At 41.9% G+C, this 17192-nt stretch overlaps 2 protein-coding genes across 3 annotated transcripts in view; one reads left to right on the top strand and one right to left on the bottom strand.

Annotated features, from left to right (window-relative positions):
* The window catches only part of orion, a 460865-nt gene that overhangs the window by 147689 nt on the left and 295984 nt on the right, over positions 1–17192 (bottom strand). The gene's annotated exons all lie outside the window — the stretch shown is intronic.
* Positions 1–17192, top strand: part of LOC135700793 (uncharacterized) — a 182743-nt gene that overhangs the window by 29891 nt on the left and 135660 nt on the right. The window contains exon 1 of one of the 2 annotated variants that reach the window (XM_065221435.1): positions 8108–9718. The exons of the other annotated variant lie outside the window; for it this stretch is intronic. Within the exon in view, the coding sequence (XP_065077507.1) occupies positions 9334–9718 (385 nt within the window). The 5' untranslated portion in view covers positions 8108–9333. Of the gene's footprint in view, positions 1–8107; positions 9719–17192 lie in introns of those variants that run through there. 2 annotated transcript variants of the gene reach the window in all.

The following is a 17192-nucleotide window of genomic DNA, read 5'->3' as shown; positions in this document are numbered from 1 at the left end:
ACAGAACACATTTACAACATGTTAAACTTGGTTAATTTTTAAGTGCAGACTTGTGTGTATGCAATGAGAAGTCACCACCAACGTTTTTGCAGCAAAGTACATTTCTGCGTTGAAAATAATCCCTTAAAATAGTGTTCACTCAAGCCAGACAAATAAAAATATTAATCTTCAGAGTTCTATCATTACTAGCGTGTTGATATGATCGGTCAAGTCAGACCGAAATGTGAATTTTTTATTTGATTTTGAGAAAAACGAGTTTAAAGTTGGCTGTTCAATATTGTGTCTTGTGTAATGGGAAAAATCATATGACCGTTTTCTCGTGCTACTCTATTTTTTTCAAATCTGGCTGAAAAATTGAAATGTAGCTGAGGGAATTCTTGATCTTATGATATCATTGACTCATTTTTTGTTTTTATTTTGCTACTTAGTCCCTTCTGACTTAAGGCCGACCATATCAGGCATAACATATGATAACGGCACAAAAGCATTTGTAAACAAACTTTCTAAGGTCCTTTACACGCGATCCAAAGTACGCCCACGCAAACCAATGCCACTTTCGGAAAGGTGATAGTTGCCCCTATTCGACGATGTTGTTGGTTTGCGTGGACGTACTTTGGTTCGCGTGTAAAGGACCTTAGAAAGTTTGTTTACAAATGCTTTTGTGCCGTTATCAAATGTTATGCCTGATATGATCTTGTATAGTATAGTGCTGTTTTACATTCAAAATCGTCCATTTATATTTTTACTGGTCTGAGTAAAAGTATTCTGAGGGATTCTGAGTTTAATTTGGTGCAAATGCGCAATAACTTGTTTATTTTTCCACCAAATGGGCTGAAAGCTTCAGAGGCTTCCAAAAAATGTATTTTAGAAGATTTCCGCATAAGGACTTGTTGAAGGACACATAGTTCCACAGATATTCCGGTATTATTTGGGTGCTAACATGTTAACGGTATCCCAACTACCGTAAGGTTGCCATCCACCGCTCACGTAGCCTTCCTTTACCTTCCTTTAGCATCCTTTCGACAAGCCATTGCGTCTTCCTAGGATCATGAGTGATGATCTTACGGTGATTCCAGTATATCTCTGGAACCATGTGTTGAGTCTGCTTGAATCTATACTAGAAGATATTTCTGGAACCATCTAAAAACTTCACCCCATTTCAAAAGATACATACGAAAAGGGCACACAAATCTTCTGTGAACAAACCCTTGCAATCCCTTATCTCGTCACCCGACAACATCACTTATGATGGGACCGCGAGAGTCAAAGCATGCGAAACAGCGCACGGCGATGGCGCCCTGAGAGAGCGCATTGAGATGTTTCAATGAAACAGTCGCATGTGATTGAATACATGCGTCGCATTGAGAGAGCAATGCGATGAGACAAACAAAAATTGAAACGCTCGAATTTGTTGAGAGCGTGTAGCTTGTCGCGCGCATCGTTCTGGTCTCTCTTTTGTACAATAATGTAGCACACCATGGATTTGAGAGTCATGCGACGGCCCGTCTCACAGCTCGCTGTCGCATTTGTGTACGCGTGAGATTTCCGGAAGCCTGGTTGTAATTGTTCGTCCTCCGAAAAATAGTATAGCCATTTATCGATTCTTATCGTTAATTTGTTCCATTCTATTTTCAGCATATCTATGAGTACAAACTTGAAGAAATTTAGCTTGCCTGGCCCTCGGCTGAAATAACCACGGCACTCACGATATTACAACGATTTGTACTGGAAATTCAATGCTGCTGTTCAATGTACTTGTAGTTAGAGCATTATGCATTAAAAACACAATATGCCTCATTAGTGTAGCATGGCTCGACGACAAACACCACTGTTTTCAGAAAGTTTTTAAATAAGGAATTACATGTTGTCGATGAATGCAATATTCAAATTCAAGCATGCGGATGGCAGACTTAATTTTTAAATCACACCAATCGCTTTGGGTAGAGACTACAGTTTTTGTTTGCCATGTGATTGGATATTCAGGTTCTTTATATAACAGTAGCGGTGAAACTGCCATACCAGTCTACCAGCAAATTGCTGTTCCGCTTTAATCGATGGTTTACTATAGGCAAGCAAGGCTAGGATAGAAACTGTACCATCAACCATCTCCGGAATCGGTTCCGGAACCTCATCACATTTCACAAGTATGTACTCGTTGGGTTGCCGTCGATGTTTATTCAAAATGATGACAGTTAACCTGATTTCACTTGTTGACATAGGACTACTTTGATCACTTTTGAGTAATTATGAGTAACTCAAATTTACTTGATTTCAAAATATTAGCTCGGATGAAGCGGTGATGGCGACGGATGGATCGGTAATGGCGACGGATGGAGCGATAATGGCGGCCGGAGACCTTACCAAGGTCCTAGCGATGGCGACTGTCGACCTTCCGATGACCTGTGATGATGGCTACGGTCTCGGAATGGCGCCGATCTAGCTGCGGAAATGGCGTGCAGCAACGAAAAGTGACCCGTGTGCGGTATGGCCGAAATTAGAGGTGCGGAGGTAGTGGCGGCTGGACGGAAGGCTTCCGATTTTCTTTCTTGAGAGCTGAGCATCGACGCAGTCGAGCTTTTCCCGGGAGATTCGCTCCGCGGAAGAGAGAGACCAACGTACCGTCGCACGGCTTCGCGTACTGTGTTTCCGCTTTGACCGCCCGAGATGGAATGAAATCCTCTCCTCTTTGGTTGAAATCCGAACCGAGGTACGCGATTGGCTTCGTACTCCTACGGTCCGAGCTCTCGAATGTCACGGTCTCCGGGGTTGTAACGGGATGGGGACCTTACCGACGGCTTTTGGCGACCGTCGGGAAACAATTCGCTAAGCAGAAAATTAGCGTCTTCACTCTCCTCCGTTTGACTACCTACGAGAGGCGGGCCTTCGCTGTGCACACGGGTTTGATCCGTCCTTCCCGGACGAAAAATGTGGCTTTGATGACGCCCCGAAGCCAAAGTTCCGGCGATGATGACTGCCGAACTCGTCAAAAATCCAGCCCGTACAAAAAAAACCCGTTGAACGAGCTGTCCAACGCGAAAAACACGAAATTACAAAAATGCTAATTACCTTTTTGTACGATAAAACACTAAAAACGCAGATGTCTGCGACGCAACTACTTTGAACAGTACAAATCGACAGTGAGCATTCATAAGGGCGTATACGCGATGATCGATTCTCTTCATCGATTTTCTCTTTTCTTAATAACTCGCTAGATTTAACGTTTGTCGGTGCGTTTGTTGTTGCTTTTGAAAGCCAATACAACCTATTACAACTCTACATTGAACAAATTGTACAAAATTGTTTCGCTTAGCTGTAGAAATGCAAAGAGAAAAACGATGAAGAGAATCGATCATCGCGTATACGCCCTTATGCATGCTCACTGTCGAAATAACCTAAACGTACAAAAAAACCACACGTTAGATCACTGAGCTGGCTCAATTAACTCCTTTTAAACTAATCACCTTAGAGTACGTAGATTACTTTCACAGAGTCCACTTTACGAACTTAAAAACCGCGTCACACACATCTGCTTTCCAGCCGATTCGTTAGCGAAATGGACGAGATTAGAAGTTTTGTTCCCCAAGAAACCACAGGTTTTCTTCAAGATAAAAGGATCGGATATGGCGCGAAAACATATGTCGATTAGCCATCTTATTTATGTGTTCATTTGAATCCTATCTCTTTCGCGTATTTAGCAATTCTCCTCTTTAGCCATCTTATTTATTGTTCCATAAAAAACGCTAGCTTGCTATAAAACCTTACAAATGTATATACAAAGCTAAATGTAAAACATAGCTTAGACACAAACCAGCTTCTTCGCACAAGATTACAACCTATATGACATGTCTTAGGGAAAGCCGGAGTCTACAAAACAGGGGGGCCAGCAAACCGGGAATACCGGGAAATATCCGGGAATTTGAAAAGTAACCGGGAAAACTCGGGAATTCAGCGAAAGAACCGGGAAAAATAAATTAACCATGCCATAGGAACAATTTTTTACACGAGAATTTCAGAATAAACCATTAAAACAGAGTGATCCTTGCTCTATTTGCCGCATAATTTTCTTCAGTTTACCGTCTTATTGTTTTTAGAATTGAATCACTCAGCAATATTGCAAATTAATTTTTGTTGTCTCAATTTCAGATGTAAAGTGCATGGTCCTTAAAAGAAAATATTGAAGATGCTGGACTTTGGAAACAAATATTTGTAAAAACCAAAACTGAATTATTCTTTTTCGGGGTTTTAATTTTTCGTTGTTCAAAATTCTCATGATATCAATTCCAGAATTAACTTGGAATTCTGTTCTGAATTATCTTGAAATTCTTCTGAAATAAACGAAAAAACACCCCGCGTCATAATTACCGTTGTATTCTTTTTTGGAATTTCCTTGCAACCCCTTATAAGAATTTATTTGGAATCCTTCTTAGAATTCCCTTGAGCTTATCCGGAGACTTTTATTTCTTTGAAAATCTTTTCAAAAATTTCTTTTAACTCTATTTAAAACAGTAGAGATCTTTCGAAAATTTATTTAGAATCCCCTTGGAGTATTTTAAAGAATTTCTCTCTAATTATCAGCAAATGTTTTGCAATCAATTTTGTTGGAGTTCTGTGATGAATCTTTCGCACTAGGGTTGAAATTATTGCCAGAACACTCTTAGAACTCTACTTCTTGTTGAATTATGATCATAATTCTCTTGAAATTCTTCATCATCTGTCATACAAATCTCCTCAGAAACACGTAGGGATTTTCCGCAAAGTTTTGTTTTCCACAACTCCTTTTTTAAATTTTCTAAAATTACCTAACAGTTTAATTTAGAACTTGCATTCTTCTCCACAGAAAACCTTCCAAATTCATCTAACAATTTCTAAGGATTTCATGTCAGAATAATTCTGGAAATCTGCTCAGAACTTCTCCTTCGAAAACTGTGTGGGAATCCTTCTCAATATTTGTTTGAAATCAACACTTTGAATTCTTTTAAATTTTACTAAAAATTCCAGGGTTTTCCCGCTAGATTCTATAGATTGTTATGTAATATTTTATAACCCTTAAAATGCTTCCAAGTCTCAGAGCGTGACAATTGTGATTCCACGGCTCATAAGTATGATTTTTTTTTCAAATATGTAATCTTGAAATTTGTTCAAAATCTCACACTTTAATTATTTTTACTCCAAATCTTGCATGACGAAGATTGTTATTAATCAAAAATTTAAAATAAAAGTTCTAGTTTCAGACTCTACACAAATTTTAAAGCTCCAGAATCTTGGGAATCTTCTTTAATCATTTTTTTTTATCTTTTCAGTAAATTCCTTTCTGCACGTTCATAAAAATGTGTTCAATTTCGTTCTTTTTAAAATATTAATCCGGGAATTTCATAATGAAAATTCACTGGCAACCCTGCTACAAAATCTCTTGTCCAGATTGCAATAAAATCTACATTGGTTCGACGAAAAGGACTTTGGAAACAAGGTTTAAGGAACACCTCGCAGAGGTAAAAAAGGCCAACATCCGGAACCACGGCCGGAAGCTTTAGTATCTGCCGAAAAATCATGTAGTAGAATCTTCTTTTTTTCAGAAGTTTTTTTTTTCAAGTCCATCAGATTGTATTTTCTAGAAGTCCGAAATCAACCAATTTCCAAGCCCAGATTTTATAAAAATTAGGTGTCTAAAATCATAAAAAAAAATTAAAATGTTTCTAGGGCTGTGAGCTTACATTCTTACATATCGTAAATTATTCTAGGATTTCTTAATTTGTTTGTATTAGAGATCGCGAGTTACTAAGTTCCAGCATGTGTACCAGAATCTTACAACTTCAAGATCAAGATGTAAAATCATAAACGCATGTAAAATGTTATTTCTAAGTGGGAAAATTTTTGCTCGATCCAGAATAATGATATTTTTTCTTAGACTACAATCTAGAAAAAAAATATCTAGGTTCCAGAGGTTGGCAATTTTTTTCTATGTTTGAAGTTTTATAGAATTTTATATGTTCGGGATCTTTAAAATTGCTTGTCTTAAAATTAATAAATTTTTCTTAGACTTTGAACTATTGTATAAAATGCATATAGTCCTGCAAAGTAGACGTATAGTAGAACAATTTTGTTGACTAAATTATATCATTATCTCTAAAGTGTTATTTTTGAACGCCTTTTTTTGTTTAAGGAAGAGTTCTTCTTTTCGGGAAAAACGGGAATTGAAAAATGGGATATGAATGGACACCCTGTAATTATCTTAAACATTTGAAATTATATGACCTTTCGAAAAACTCTCATCAGAAATTCTAGGGAATTCTCCTCAAAATACCCTGAAATTCTGTGCTGAATTTTAGTAAAACTTTCTTAGGAATTTAATTTAAATTTTTCTGCATTTTTCTTTATTTACCTTAGAACACGATTCCTTCTGCATTTTTCTCGGATCTTGCTTAAAGTTATCTTATTAATCTTCCTCAGTATTCCTTTGAAATTATTATCAGAAAACGCTTTAAATTCTGTTTCTATTTCTCACATTTCTTTTCTTCACAATCCGCACACAATTACGTGAAGGCTTGCGTGAAGGCGAACCACCCTCAGGCTGAAAGCCTCCTAAATAAAGATAAATCAATCAATCCGCATACAATTCTCTTCAGAATCACCGAGGAATTCTCCTTGAAATTATCTCCATAACTCCTTTGTAATTCTTGTAAGAGTTCGTAAAGATTTAATCCTTAAATTAATTTAGGATTCTTATCAGAGCTCCATTGAATTTTTCTTCTAGTTCTTCTCAGAATTTTGAATTTTAAAAATTCTATAAAAAAATCCAGCGACTGAATTTTTCAAAAACTGGAATCTTGTTGTCGGTACAACTCAATTACTCGGCACGAATTAATGTGTGCAGAGTTGAATACCCTTAGTGATAGTCCTAATCACACAATTCAAGTTGAAGATTGCATTAGGTCGAAGACAACAAATCAAGAAGACTGGCAACTTTGCCAGAATCCAAGCGACAGATACAGTGGCGCTGCGCTTGAGTGAAGATGGAAGCAACGCATAGAAAAATGAGCAAATACACAAACCCTTCTTCTGAGGATGTAATCTTTGCTATCAAATTCGTTCGAAGCATTTACCTTTGAGCGGCAGATGACGCGATTGTACCTGTCTCATAGCGTTCGTATGATAAAATGGAAGAGTTGCCAGTCTTCTTGATTTGGTGTCTTCGATTAGGTCCTAAGCAACAGTGATAGATTCTCTTGGTCGACTTTCTCTTTCGTTAATAACTTGAGCACATAACCTTGTAACCTGTATTCCTCGCGCAACACGAGAAAATGGCCTTTCATTGTTGATCGATTCTCTTCATCATCATTCATCATCATCACCCGATAATTATGCAAAGTTTTATGCAAATCGGAGAAGGTCGCATTTGGCGTGGAACTTCTTAGCACCTAACCTGCAGAATTGATAACAGCTTCTGCTCTACCCATTATGTTCCCACATTTCCAAAGCTCACTGTATACCAAGCATCTAAACAGATGAATGCAAAGTACAATAGTTTCTCTCGCGGGGACCAATCGTTAATTTCAACTCTCCCTCTCGCCAAAGTATGGAGCTCTCAAAATTCATCCACACTCTCGCTCTCTCCTCCCACACCTTCGTGTTCCACGATCCCTCGATTGTTCCATACTTGATGGCGGTGCCTAGACCGCGTTGCATATCTCGCGGCTGTTGGCGCGCTCACGGGATCTATCGCCTGTCCCCCGTGTCCGTTGATCAGCGAAAGCAGCATGAGTATTCACATCACCAGAGGCAAGACACGCGGTTGATGGGGGAGTAGGCGGTATGTTGTCGCCACCATTTCCCCCTTTTATGCTTCTTCCGCTCATTTTCGTTTCTCAATACTCGCTTACTGCGAGCCGAGCTGACTGGCTTGGTGACTGACTAGCAGCATAGCACACTCTACGATTAACGACTAGTACTGGCTAGCTAGAGTGCTATGCTTGCTTATGCAGTCGGTAAAACTAAAAAATGCGCTCCGTTTGTATTCGGTTATAGGACACACACACATACACACACACTCACTCAGAAAAAGCGACGTGAGCAGGTCGGTGAGAGTCGCTTCAGTCAGTCGGAGTACCCCAACCAAGCAACCAACAAACTGGGAAAGGCAATTCTCGGCAGCAGCAGCAACGGCAGCTGGTTCGGTTTGTTGTGTACTGAGAACACACATTACGCTGTGAAACTACTTACGGGAGGGCACGGTCGATCGGTACCATCCGGCTGAGTTCAGAACCGCCAGCGTCGTCATTTCGGTTCGTCAACTCGCGTGGTGCGGAGTGGATTGTCATTCAGTCCCATATCGGTCCGAAACAAACGCGGTTCTTTGTTTCGACGACGGTTTGTGATAGCTGCGGGTTAAGAATCGGAATCAGGTTTCGAGTGCGTCAGGTGCAAAAGCGAAAGGATTCTGAAAGGAAGGAGCATCACATCGACGAACGAAGTAGTAGTCATTGACTGGAGTAGAGAGTTGTTCGGCGAGTGGTTCTCTAATTGGAATAACAATAGAAGAAAGGGAGGTTGACCTCCGCGAAATAACATTCAAGTTAGAATACCTTCATATATAGGTATAGTGGAGCAAGGGGGAGTACCGTTTCCGTTGACAGTGACAGTAGTGTGACGCGCCGCATTTTGACTCATTCTTCGTACCAACGCAACGCTATACGACGAGAGAAAAAGAGTGGAAGTGAGTGTATTGTTGATTTAAATAAAATTCTTTTCGCGAAAAAGGAAATGCCTAAATGAAATGTAATCGTTCCACAACGACACGAACGGTGGGTGATGCGACGCAGTGTGTTTGTATTGTGTGAATAATTGAACGTAATTGAGTGATTCTAGTACTTCGGAGCTGGGTCTCGGTGACTAAACCAAGCGCAGTAGGCCACTTAGTCGCGTTCGGAGAGCTTATCGTGAATGACATCATAGTAGTCAGCGTGAATAACTGGGCTGGCAGCACCTTGAGCCAGGTTTGGCAAGTGACACTCAATCGCGGTGTAATTTGGAATCATGTCGGCGACTAGTTAGACAGTGCAAATAAGTCCACTAGTGATACTAACGGAGTACTTAAACGGAAACTCGTACGTACTTAAACAGTCGCGCGAAATCGATCGCCGGCAGAAGCGAATGAAAATGAATAGATTAGCTGACGGAAAGCTTCAGCAAAAAGAAAAAGAAGAATCAGTTGCACCAAACAACAAAGTAGAAGTAGTAGTAGTAGAGATCGCTGCAATTCGGTATCACGACTATTCTGCTTACATTAGCTAGTACTATATAGTATTACAGTTGAGAGAACAAGCGCGCTCGATCACCATGATGGAGCGCAAGAAGAAGCACCACAAGAAGAAAAACGGCAAAGGAGGCCACGGCAGTGGCGGCGGCGGTGGTGGTGGAAACAAAAACAAAAATGACAACAATGGTAACCAACAGCAGCAGAAACAACAGCGGCAGCTCCAGGAACAGAATTCGATTAATAACAATAATAATAACAATAGTAACAATAACAGTGACGAAGGAAACGGTGGTAACCATGGCGAGAACAGTGCTCCGGCAATGGCAATGGTGACTACGACGATGGCGACGATTTCCAGTAATGGTAACAGCAACAAGTCGTCGTTGCCTTCGCCGCTGCCGCCGCCACCACCTACTGCGAATGACGACAATGGGGCTGACAATGGCGGTGTAGTGCTGATTAAATGTAAGTTTGTAATTATTTGCTTTTCTTTTGCGGGTGGGAGTATCAGTTCCAAAGGGGTCATTGAATATTGCATTTCGCAAAGCGTAAATCTGGGTTCTGTTGCACAATGTATAAAGGTAATTTATTGCATTTGTCTTGATTGTTTCTAAGTTATGGTTAGAATCAAAAAGGAAAAGCTGCGAACATGTTCATACTACAGACTTGTAATAAAGATTTTTGCTTTTTTGATTAGACAACAGTAACATATTAGGAGTCATCAAACTTATTCAGTCATTTGATGTACATTGTACTCTGCATTCAGATTTCCGAAATCGATAAAATTTTACCGGGTTTTTAGAACAACTCAAAAAGTTTATCACATTCAGGGCTGTTACAACAGGTGCGGATTTGAACTTTCAGTCGCAAAAATCGCGGGAACATTAAATGATATCGCGAAGGGAGTGATGTGCTGTCACAAAAATTGTAGAATTCATTGTAACCTTTCCGTTTCGGATTATTTTGCTGTCATCAATTTTTGTTGATCGACTCTCTTCATCAAATTTCTCTTTCGCGAATAACCCGACTGCACTCCCATTGAGTGTGTTGTTTCAGGCGCAAGCTAACATCATCTTCTGTCCGAATTTGCTGCGAGCTTAGCGAGAAATTCGTTTATGTTGCCGTGGTAAACCAAAGAGAAAGTCGATGAAGAGAATCGATCAACGAGGATAGGCCCTTTTCAAATGTTACCCGAGATTTGTTCTACTATATCAACCAAGACGGAAATAATGTCTGTAGTATCGAAATATGTCCAAACAGATTCAAAGTGTCTATGTGGATTGTACCCGACCTATTGCTCCGTATACAAGATGTTATACACACTTAGAATTTTTTGCAGAAATCTGTAAAATTTTACCGAAATCTCAACAGCTGAACGTTCGGTAAACAGTTTCGCAGATTTCCTGTAATTTTTCACAAATAATTAAATAATGTAAATAATTAAAGAAAAACTGTGGAAATAAATCATACCTTATCCATATAGACACTCTGGAAATTTTTCGATACTGAAGACATTGTTCCAATCTCGGTTGATCTAGTAGATCAAATTATCGGAACTCCAGGACGATTTGAAGAACTTTGAACATTTGGATTACTCGGAAATAGATCATGCATGATCCACTAGAATACATAGTAATAAGTCGTACATGATCCACAAAGTCACATCTATACGTTTCGGTTATGATTTGACAACGAAAAGTGCTAGGTTCATATTTAAAAAAAAATGAATATATCTCACTAATTGGACAGACCTCAAGGATAATCCGTGTAAATACAGAACCGCAGGGTTGTGCAGGGTGTTTGGTTTGAATCGATAAAAACAATTGAGGAAACTAGAGCCAAACTAACTACAACATTTTTAGAACAGCAAAATACGTCAGAGACGCGAAGGTTAATTTTCAAGACAATTTACATTGCAAATGAAAATGCATTTTTTTAATAATGTTTCATCATCGACTTTTCCGGCCGACTGGATGCAGGGTCTCTTAGTGAAGGTCCCAAAGAAGGGAGATCTGGCAGTGTGCGACAATTGGCGAGACATCATGTTACTGTGTATTGCTTTCAAAGTTCTGTGCAAAGTTATCCTGAACCGGATATAGGAGAAGATCGACGCGACTCTCCGGCGGCCGCAGGCAGGATTCCGTGCCGGAAGATCTTGTGTGAACCATATAGGCACGCTCCGCATCATCCTGGAGCATGTCAATGAATTCCAAGAGTCCTTTTATTTGGTATTCATTGACTACGAAAAAGCTTTCAACCGACTCAATCACGAGAATCTGTGGGGCGCCCTGAGACGCAAGGGAGTCCCGGATATAATCGTCAACCTCATCGAAGCGCAGTATCAGGCTTTCACGTGCAGAGTTCTGCAAAACGGAGCCTTGCAGTCAAATAGCATTGCACGGCGGGACTAAGAGCGACATAGGTGCACGAATGAAGGAAGCTAGGGCTGCCTTTGCGAGTTTACGAAACGTATGGAGATCAAACCAGATAAGTCAACGCACCAAAATTCGAATTTTCAACTCGAACGTGAAATCCGTGTTGTTATACGCCAGCGAGACGTGGTGTGTATCAGCGGAGAGCACTTAGAAGCTGCAGGTCTTCATCAACCGATGCTTGCGGTATGTAATTCGTGCCTGGTGGCCTCACAACTGGATCTCGAATGCCGAGCTCCATCGTCGATGTCATCAGAAGCCGATAGCAACAGAAAATCGAGGGTCGGCCACACACTTCGACGGGGTGGAAACGAAATCTGCAAGGAAGCGCTGGATTGGAATCCGGCAGGGCATCGCAGCAGAGGCAGACCTAGGGGCTCATGGCGGTCAAGGCAAAAGCGTATGCCCTTTGCACATTGTGGTGTACAGGACCCTTAAGTAAGTATCCTTGGTTGGCAGCCTTGGTTCGCAAGGTATTGTGTGTGCCCGCTACCTGTACACCAAGTGAACGAGTTTTTAACATAGCTGGGCTGACCGTATCTGCACGTCGGTCAGGCATCCACCCAAACAATGTGGATTTATTTATTTATTTATTATTATTATAGTCCATCTGACTTGATAGTCTCAATGAAACACTTAAATCTAAATGTAGTCACCCATTAAAAATTAAAAATTGGCCAACAGCAAACGATGACGAAACATCGAGGCATTGATGTCAAAGTCAAATAGGTCAGAGGCTTCGTTGAATTGATGAATCATGGCGACAAAGGAACTGTTTGCAGCATAGTTGGTTGCATGTACTACTTCATGTAGCAAGATTTTCGGACGGAGTGTTCGGGCAGGAGCATACAGATTAATTTTGGACAGTAACTCAGGAACATCATATTCTGCGAGTAAAACTTTAGCAACGAAGACGACCTGCGATATGTTTCGTCGCTTAGCAAGAGTATCCAAACCCAGTAAACGACAGCGGTCAGCATACGGTGGTAAATTCAGCGGGTCACTCCATGGAAGATAGCGCAGTGCGTATCTGACGAATTTGCGTTGAACAGCTTCGAATCGGCCACTCCATACAGCTTGGTAGGGATTCCAGACTACACTCGCGAATTCCAGTAGCGAGCGTACCAATGAACAGTAAAGGGTTTTAAAACACAGAGGATCACGAAATTCCTTAGATATCTTGAACATGAATCCAAGCTGTCGATTAGCTTTGTCGATCGTGGTTGAGAAGTGGCGAGTGTATGTGAGCTTTTCATCCAACATGACACCGAGGTCTTTAACGTGATCGACACGTTGAACTGCAGTTCCAGCAACGTTATAATCAAACAAAATGGCAGTCCTAGTTCGACGGAAACTAATTACGCAGCACTTTGAGACGCACAGGACCATAAAATTACGTTCACATCAATCATTAAAGATTTCAAGAAGGTTTTGTAGTTCTAAACAGTCGGCATAGCCTCGAACGACTAGATAAATCTTCAAGTCATCGGCAAAAAACAATTTACCTCCTCGTAGTAGAATAAACGTTACATCGTTCACAAATAAAGAGAAGAGCATTGGTCCCAAAGTGCTACCCTGTGGAACTCCTGATCTGTTCGAGAAACAGTACGATGAGTAGTTTCCAATGCATACAGTAACTTCACGTTGCACGAGGTACGATCTAAGCCAGCTGCAGAAGGAAACAGAACATCCAATTTTTTCAAGCTTTGCTAGCAGAACGTCGTGCACAACTCTATCAAACGCAGCTTTAAGATCAGTGTAGATTGCATCCACTTGAAGTTTCTTGCATACATTTTCCATACAGAACGACGTAAAGCTGACAAGATTCGTTTCCACGGAGCGGCCAGGAAAGAAACCATGTTGACATGTACTTATGTAATACTTACAGGAAGCAAACAATCTCTCATTTATCAGCGACTCAAACAACTTAGATTCAACCCCAAGCGAGGTAATCCCACGATAGTTTTCCACATTGCGTTTGTCTCCTTTCTTGAAAGCAGGGAACATAGTAGACCGTTTCCATAGTGCGGGAAATTTCTGTTGACGAAGTGACAGGTTGAAGAGCAAGGACAACGGAGCAGCTAAGATATCGGAGCATTTTTTTAGGACTGCAGATGGAATAACACTCGGACCTGGTGAATATGATGATTTGGTTTTACTCATCACAGAGAGAACCATTTGTACATCTACGGCAAAAACATCCATGTTTACGACGTCGGTTGGCACATCACGGACGGCTCGCTCAATTTCTGCTTGCGATGGGGAGTCATTCGAGAAGACGCTTAAGAAGTGCCTAGCAAATAGGCTGCATTTGTCCTCAGTTGTCAATGCTACGTCATTGCCGAGAAACATTTTTGACGGCAGTCCAGTTTCCTTCCTCTTAGTATTCACAAACGACCAGAATCCCTTGGGGTGGCATTGCAGATTATGTTGAGTACGAATTACATACCTCTTGTAAAGAAGCTTGTTGTAGTGGCGATAATCATTGCTGGCAATTGAAAAATTTCGCAAGGTAAGGGTACATCGTCGATGAGTGAGAGCACGGAGAGCTCTAGATCGCACTCGTTTCAGGTTGCGGAGAGTAGCGTTAGACCAAGGCGGTTTTCTTGGAGGTTGGCACTTCGGTACTGAAGCACAAACACAGTCGCGCAAAAGGCTATTATATCCAGCGGCTGCTGTATCGATATCAAGGTCATTCAACACGTTCCAGTTGATCCGGGACAAGGAACGTCTCAGCAAACGGAAATCGGTCTTCCGGAAATTGAGCCGAGTGGCAGTCATGGTTTCATCAAAACGAATGTGAGATCCGTTCGCGATAGATATATCCAAAGCAGGGTGGAAATTGTCAAGAGGAACGATGACATCAGGTGCTTCAACGACGACACAGTCCAGAAGTGCACTTTCGCTAACAAAAACCAAGTCAAGAAAACGAGACTGGAAATTGGGAACAAGGTTTATCTGGCTCAGTCCATGAAAAGCCGTGCCGTCAACAAGCAAGCGGCTGGCAGGAGTAGTTGAAGATGCAATCGGATCTGGAAACGCATAACCCTGGCCTGAGGGTGACCAGCTAAGCCCAGGCTGATTAAAATCACCAAGCAGAAGAAGCACATCCGTTATATCAGCCTTGGACGATGCAAATTCTGTAGCATCCAGATGAAGCTGCATTGTGGTGCAGTCATGTCGACGTTCAGGGGGAATATACACCGCTCCAATGAGGATGTCCCGCGAAGTGAGGCTGACCTTAATCCAAACCGCTTCAATTGTAGTAAATAGTTCGTTGGAGATTACGCAGGAGGCGAATTCGTTGGAAACAGCGATGAGCACACCACCACCGCGAGTACGAATGCTGTTGGATGAATTACGGTGTAATCTGTAGACAGTAAAAGAGTCACCAAACAGTTGCACTGAATTGATCCTCCCATCGAGCCAAGTTTCCGTGAATACATAAACGTCATATTCCCCTTCAAGCGCAGCCAGATAAACATCGTCCAATTTAGTCATGAGCCCCCTGGTGTTCTGATAGTAGACACGTAAACCGCTAGAGGGTTCGGTGCGAGCCGTGTCAATGATAACTTGTCGAGGATCCGCACGAGAGAACGGTGAACTATCAGGCAGCGAAAGATCACCTGACGTACGCTGGCGGGAATGGCTCGACTGTGGCGGGGGGCTCGGGGGCTTCCATGATGCCAACGGCAGTGCGTCCCAGTAAACAAACAGAAGTTGATTCATCATAATGGTGTAAGTCGTCAATCTTCGGCAGGACTAGATCAGAGGATCTGAATGCTTCTTCCGGTGAATTTTCTGTGGAGCGTCTCGGCTTCTGGTATGGTGGGGCTGGTATACTGTTAATGTTATCTTCAGACCACAATTGTCGAGGAGCAGACGTATACAATGGCACTCTGGAAACCAAGAATTTTTCAGACAGAGCAGTTGTTGCTTGCTGATTATACTTGCCTACAGTTGGAGTTTGGAAGACCCCCTCTCCTAACTCAAACGCAGGGCTGGGACGACTGTTGAACGCTGGCAGCATAGGCTCGACTGCGATGATAGGATCAGGGGCTTCCACAAGGCTAGTTGCAAGTGTGCGTCCGAGTGTCGAGTTGAATAAAGCAGGTTGTGCTTTTATCGGAAATGATCGGCTGTAGGCATAATACATTTCAGGAAGTGGATTGTTCGAAATAATGTCGTACTTGCCTGAGATAGGGTTTTGGAAGACCCCTTCATCAAATCCAAACACAGGACAAGGACGGCTGGAGGTCGCTGGCAGGAATAACTCGACTGTGATGGATGAATTAGGGGTTTCCATAACACATATGGCAGGCGTGCGTCCCGGTGTCCAACATGGGTCAATCACGAAGGAGTTCATTGTTGAAGTTCGACTAGAAGTGATAATCGTTTCAGGGACGGAATTATTCAGAATAAAAAATACAATCATAAAACAAAAAAAAATAAAACAATCTTCATTCATGACAATTACAGCATTTACAAAAATAGAGTTTTGCAGTAAGCATTGGCTTACTGACGAGGATCGGATTTACATAAAGGTGAATAAGTAGATTCTAACGTTTGCATTAAAAAAATGAACTTTTTTCGGATGGTGATAAATAAAGCTAAGACAGATAATTTCTTTTGATAAATTTCCTATATCCTAAGGTAATTATTTAAGCTTACTTGCAAAAAAATTCTACGCCCTTGCGAGTGGCCTTCCGACAGTTAACCGGAACATTCGCCATGGCGGACGAAAACATGCGTGTGGGCGTGTTTTTGAGTTCTTTCTTCGTTTTATTTATCAATTCCTCTTCAGTTTTCGCGATAAAATTGTTGGAGTAGATCTTACGCTTCAGGTTGGCCCAGAAATTCTCGATGGGACGCAGCTGGGTGGGTTCACCGACTTGGGTACCACATCGATATTCAGCCGCTCCATCTCCTCCAAAGATCGCTTCGAGTAGTAGGTGGACGCCATATCCGGCCAGAACACCGCATCTTTGCCCTTATGGTAATTCTTGATGAACGACGCAACTTCCGGCAGGCATTTCGTACTATAAATTTCCCCGTTTCACGGCCAGTCCGGAGCGAAAGAAGAGCGGCTTTGACATCCCCTTTTCGCTGATTGTCAGCCACAGCAGCACCTTCTTGGGGAACTTGGTGTGTGAAATGAACTTCACCTCGGAGCTCACTTCCTTCGTGGGGGAAGTAAAATACGAAGTGCCCTGCCAGTCGTTGCCATTCAGGGTAAGATAGGTCTCGTCGTCCATAGGTCTCGTCGTTGCACCGACCTCCCGGCCAAGGGCACGCAGCGATGTAGCCACTTTTCCCTCGGTCTTCCTCTTCAACATCCTTTGGAGCTTCTTGTCGCTCAGAGTCGTCGGTCGTCCGGAACCAGGCTTTCTTTCGATGCTCTGATTGTTGTCTAATAGTACCAAGATGTTGTAGATGCCAGAACGGGCGTATCCACCGTCCACAAAGTGCCGCACGATGCCCGTTTTCGGTGGGGTGCCGTTCTTCTG

This window comes from Ochlerotatus camptorhynchus, unplaced genomic scaffold (genome assembly GCF_037179485.1).
Source record: "Ochlerotatus camptorhynchus isolate MF236.1 unplaced genomic scaffold, CSIRO-AGI_Acam_v1.1 ptg000142l, whole genome shotgun sequence".
Classification (NCBI taxonomy): Eukaryota; Metazoa; Arthropoda; class Insecta; order Diptera; family Culicidae; genus Ochlerotatus; species Ochlerotatus camptorhynchus.
This window is presented reverse-complemented; position numbering and strand designations above follow the sequence as displayed.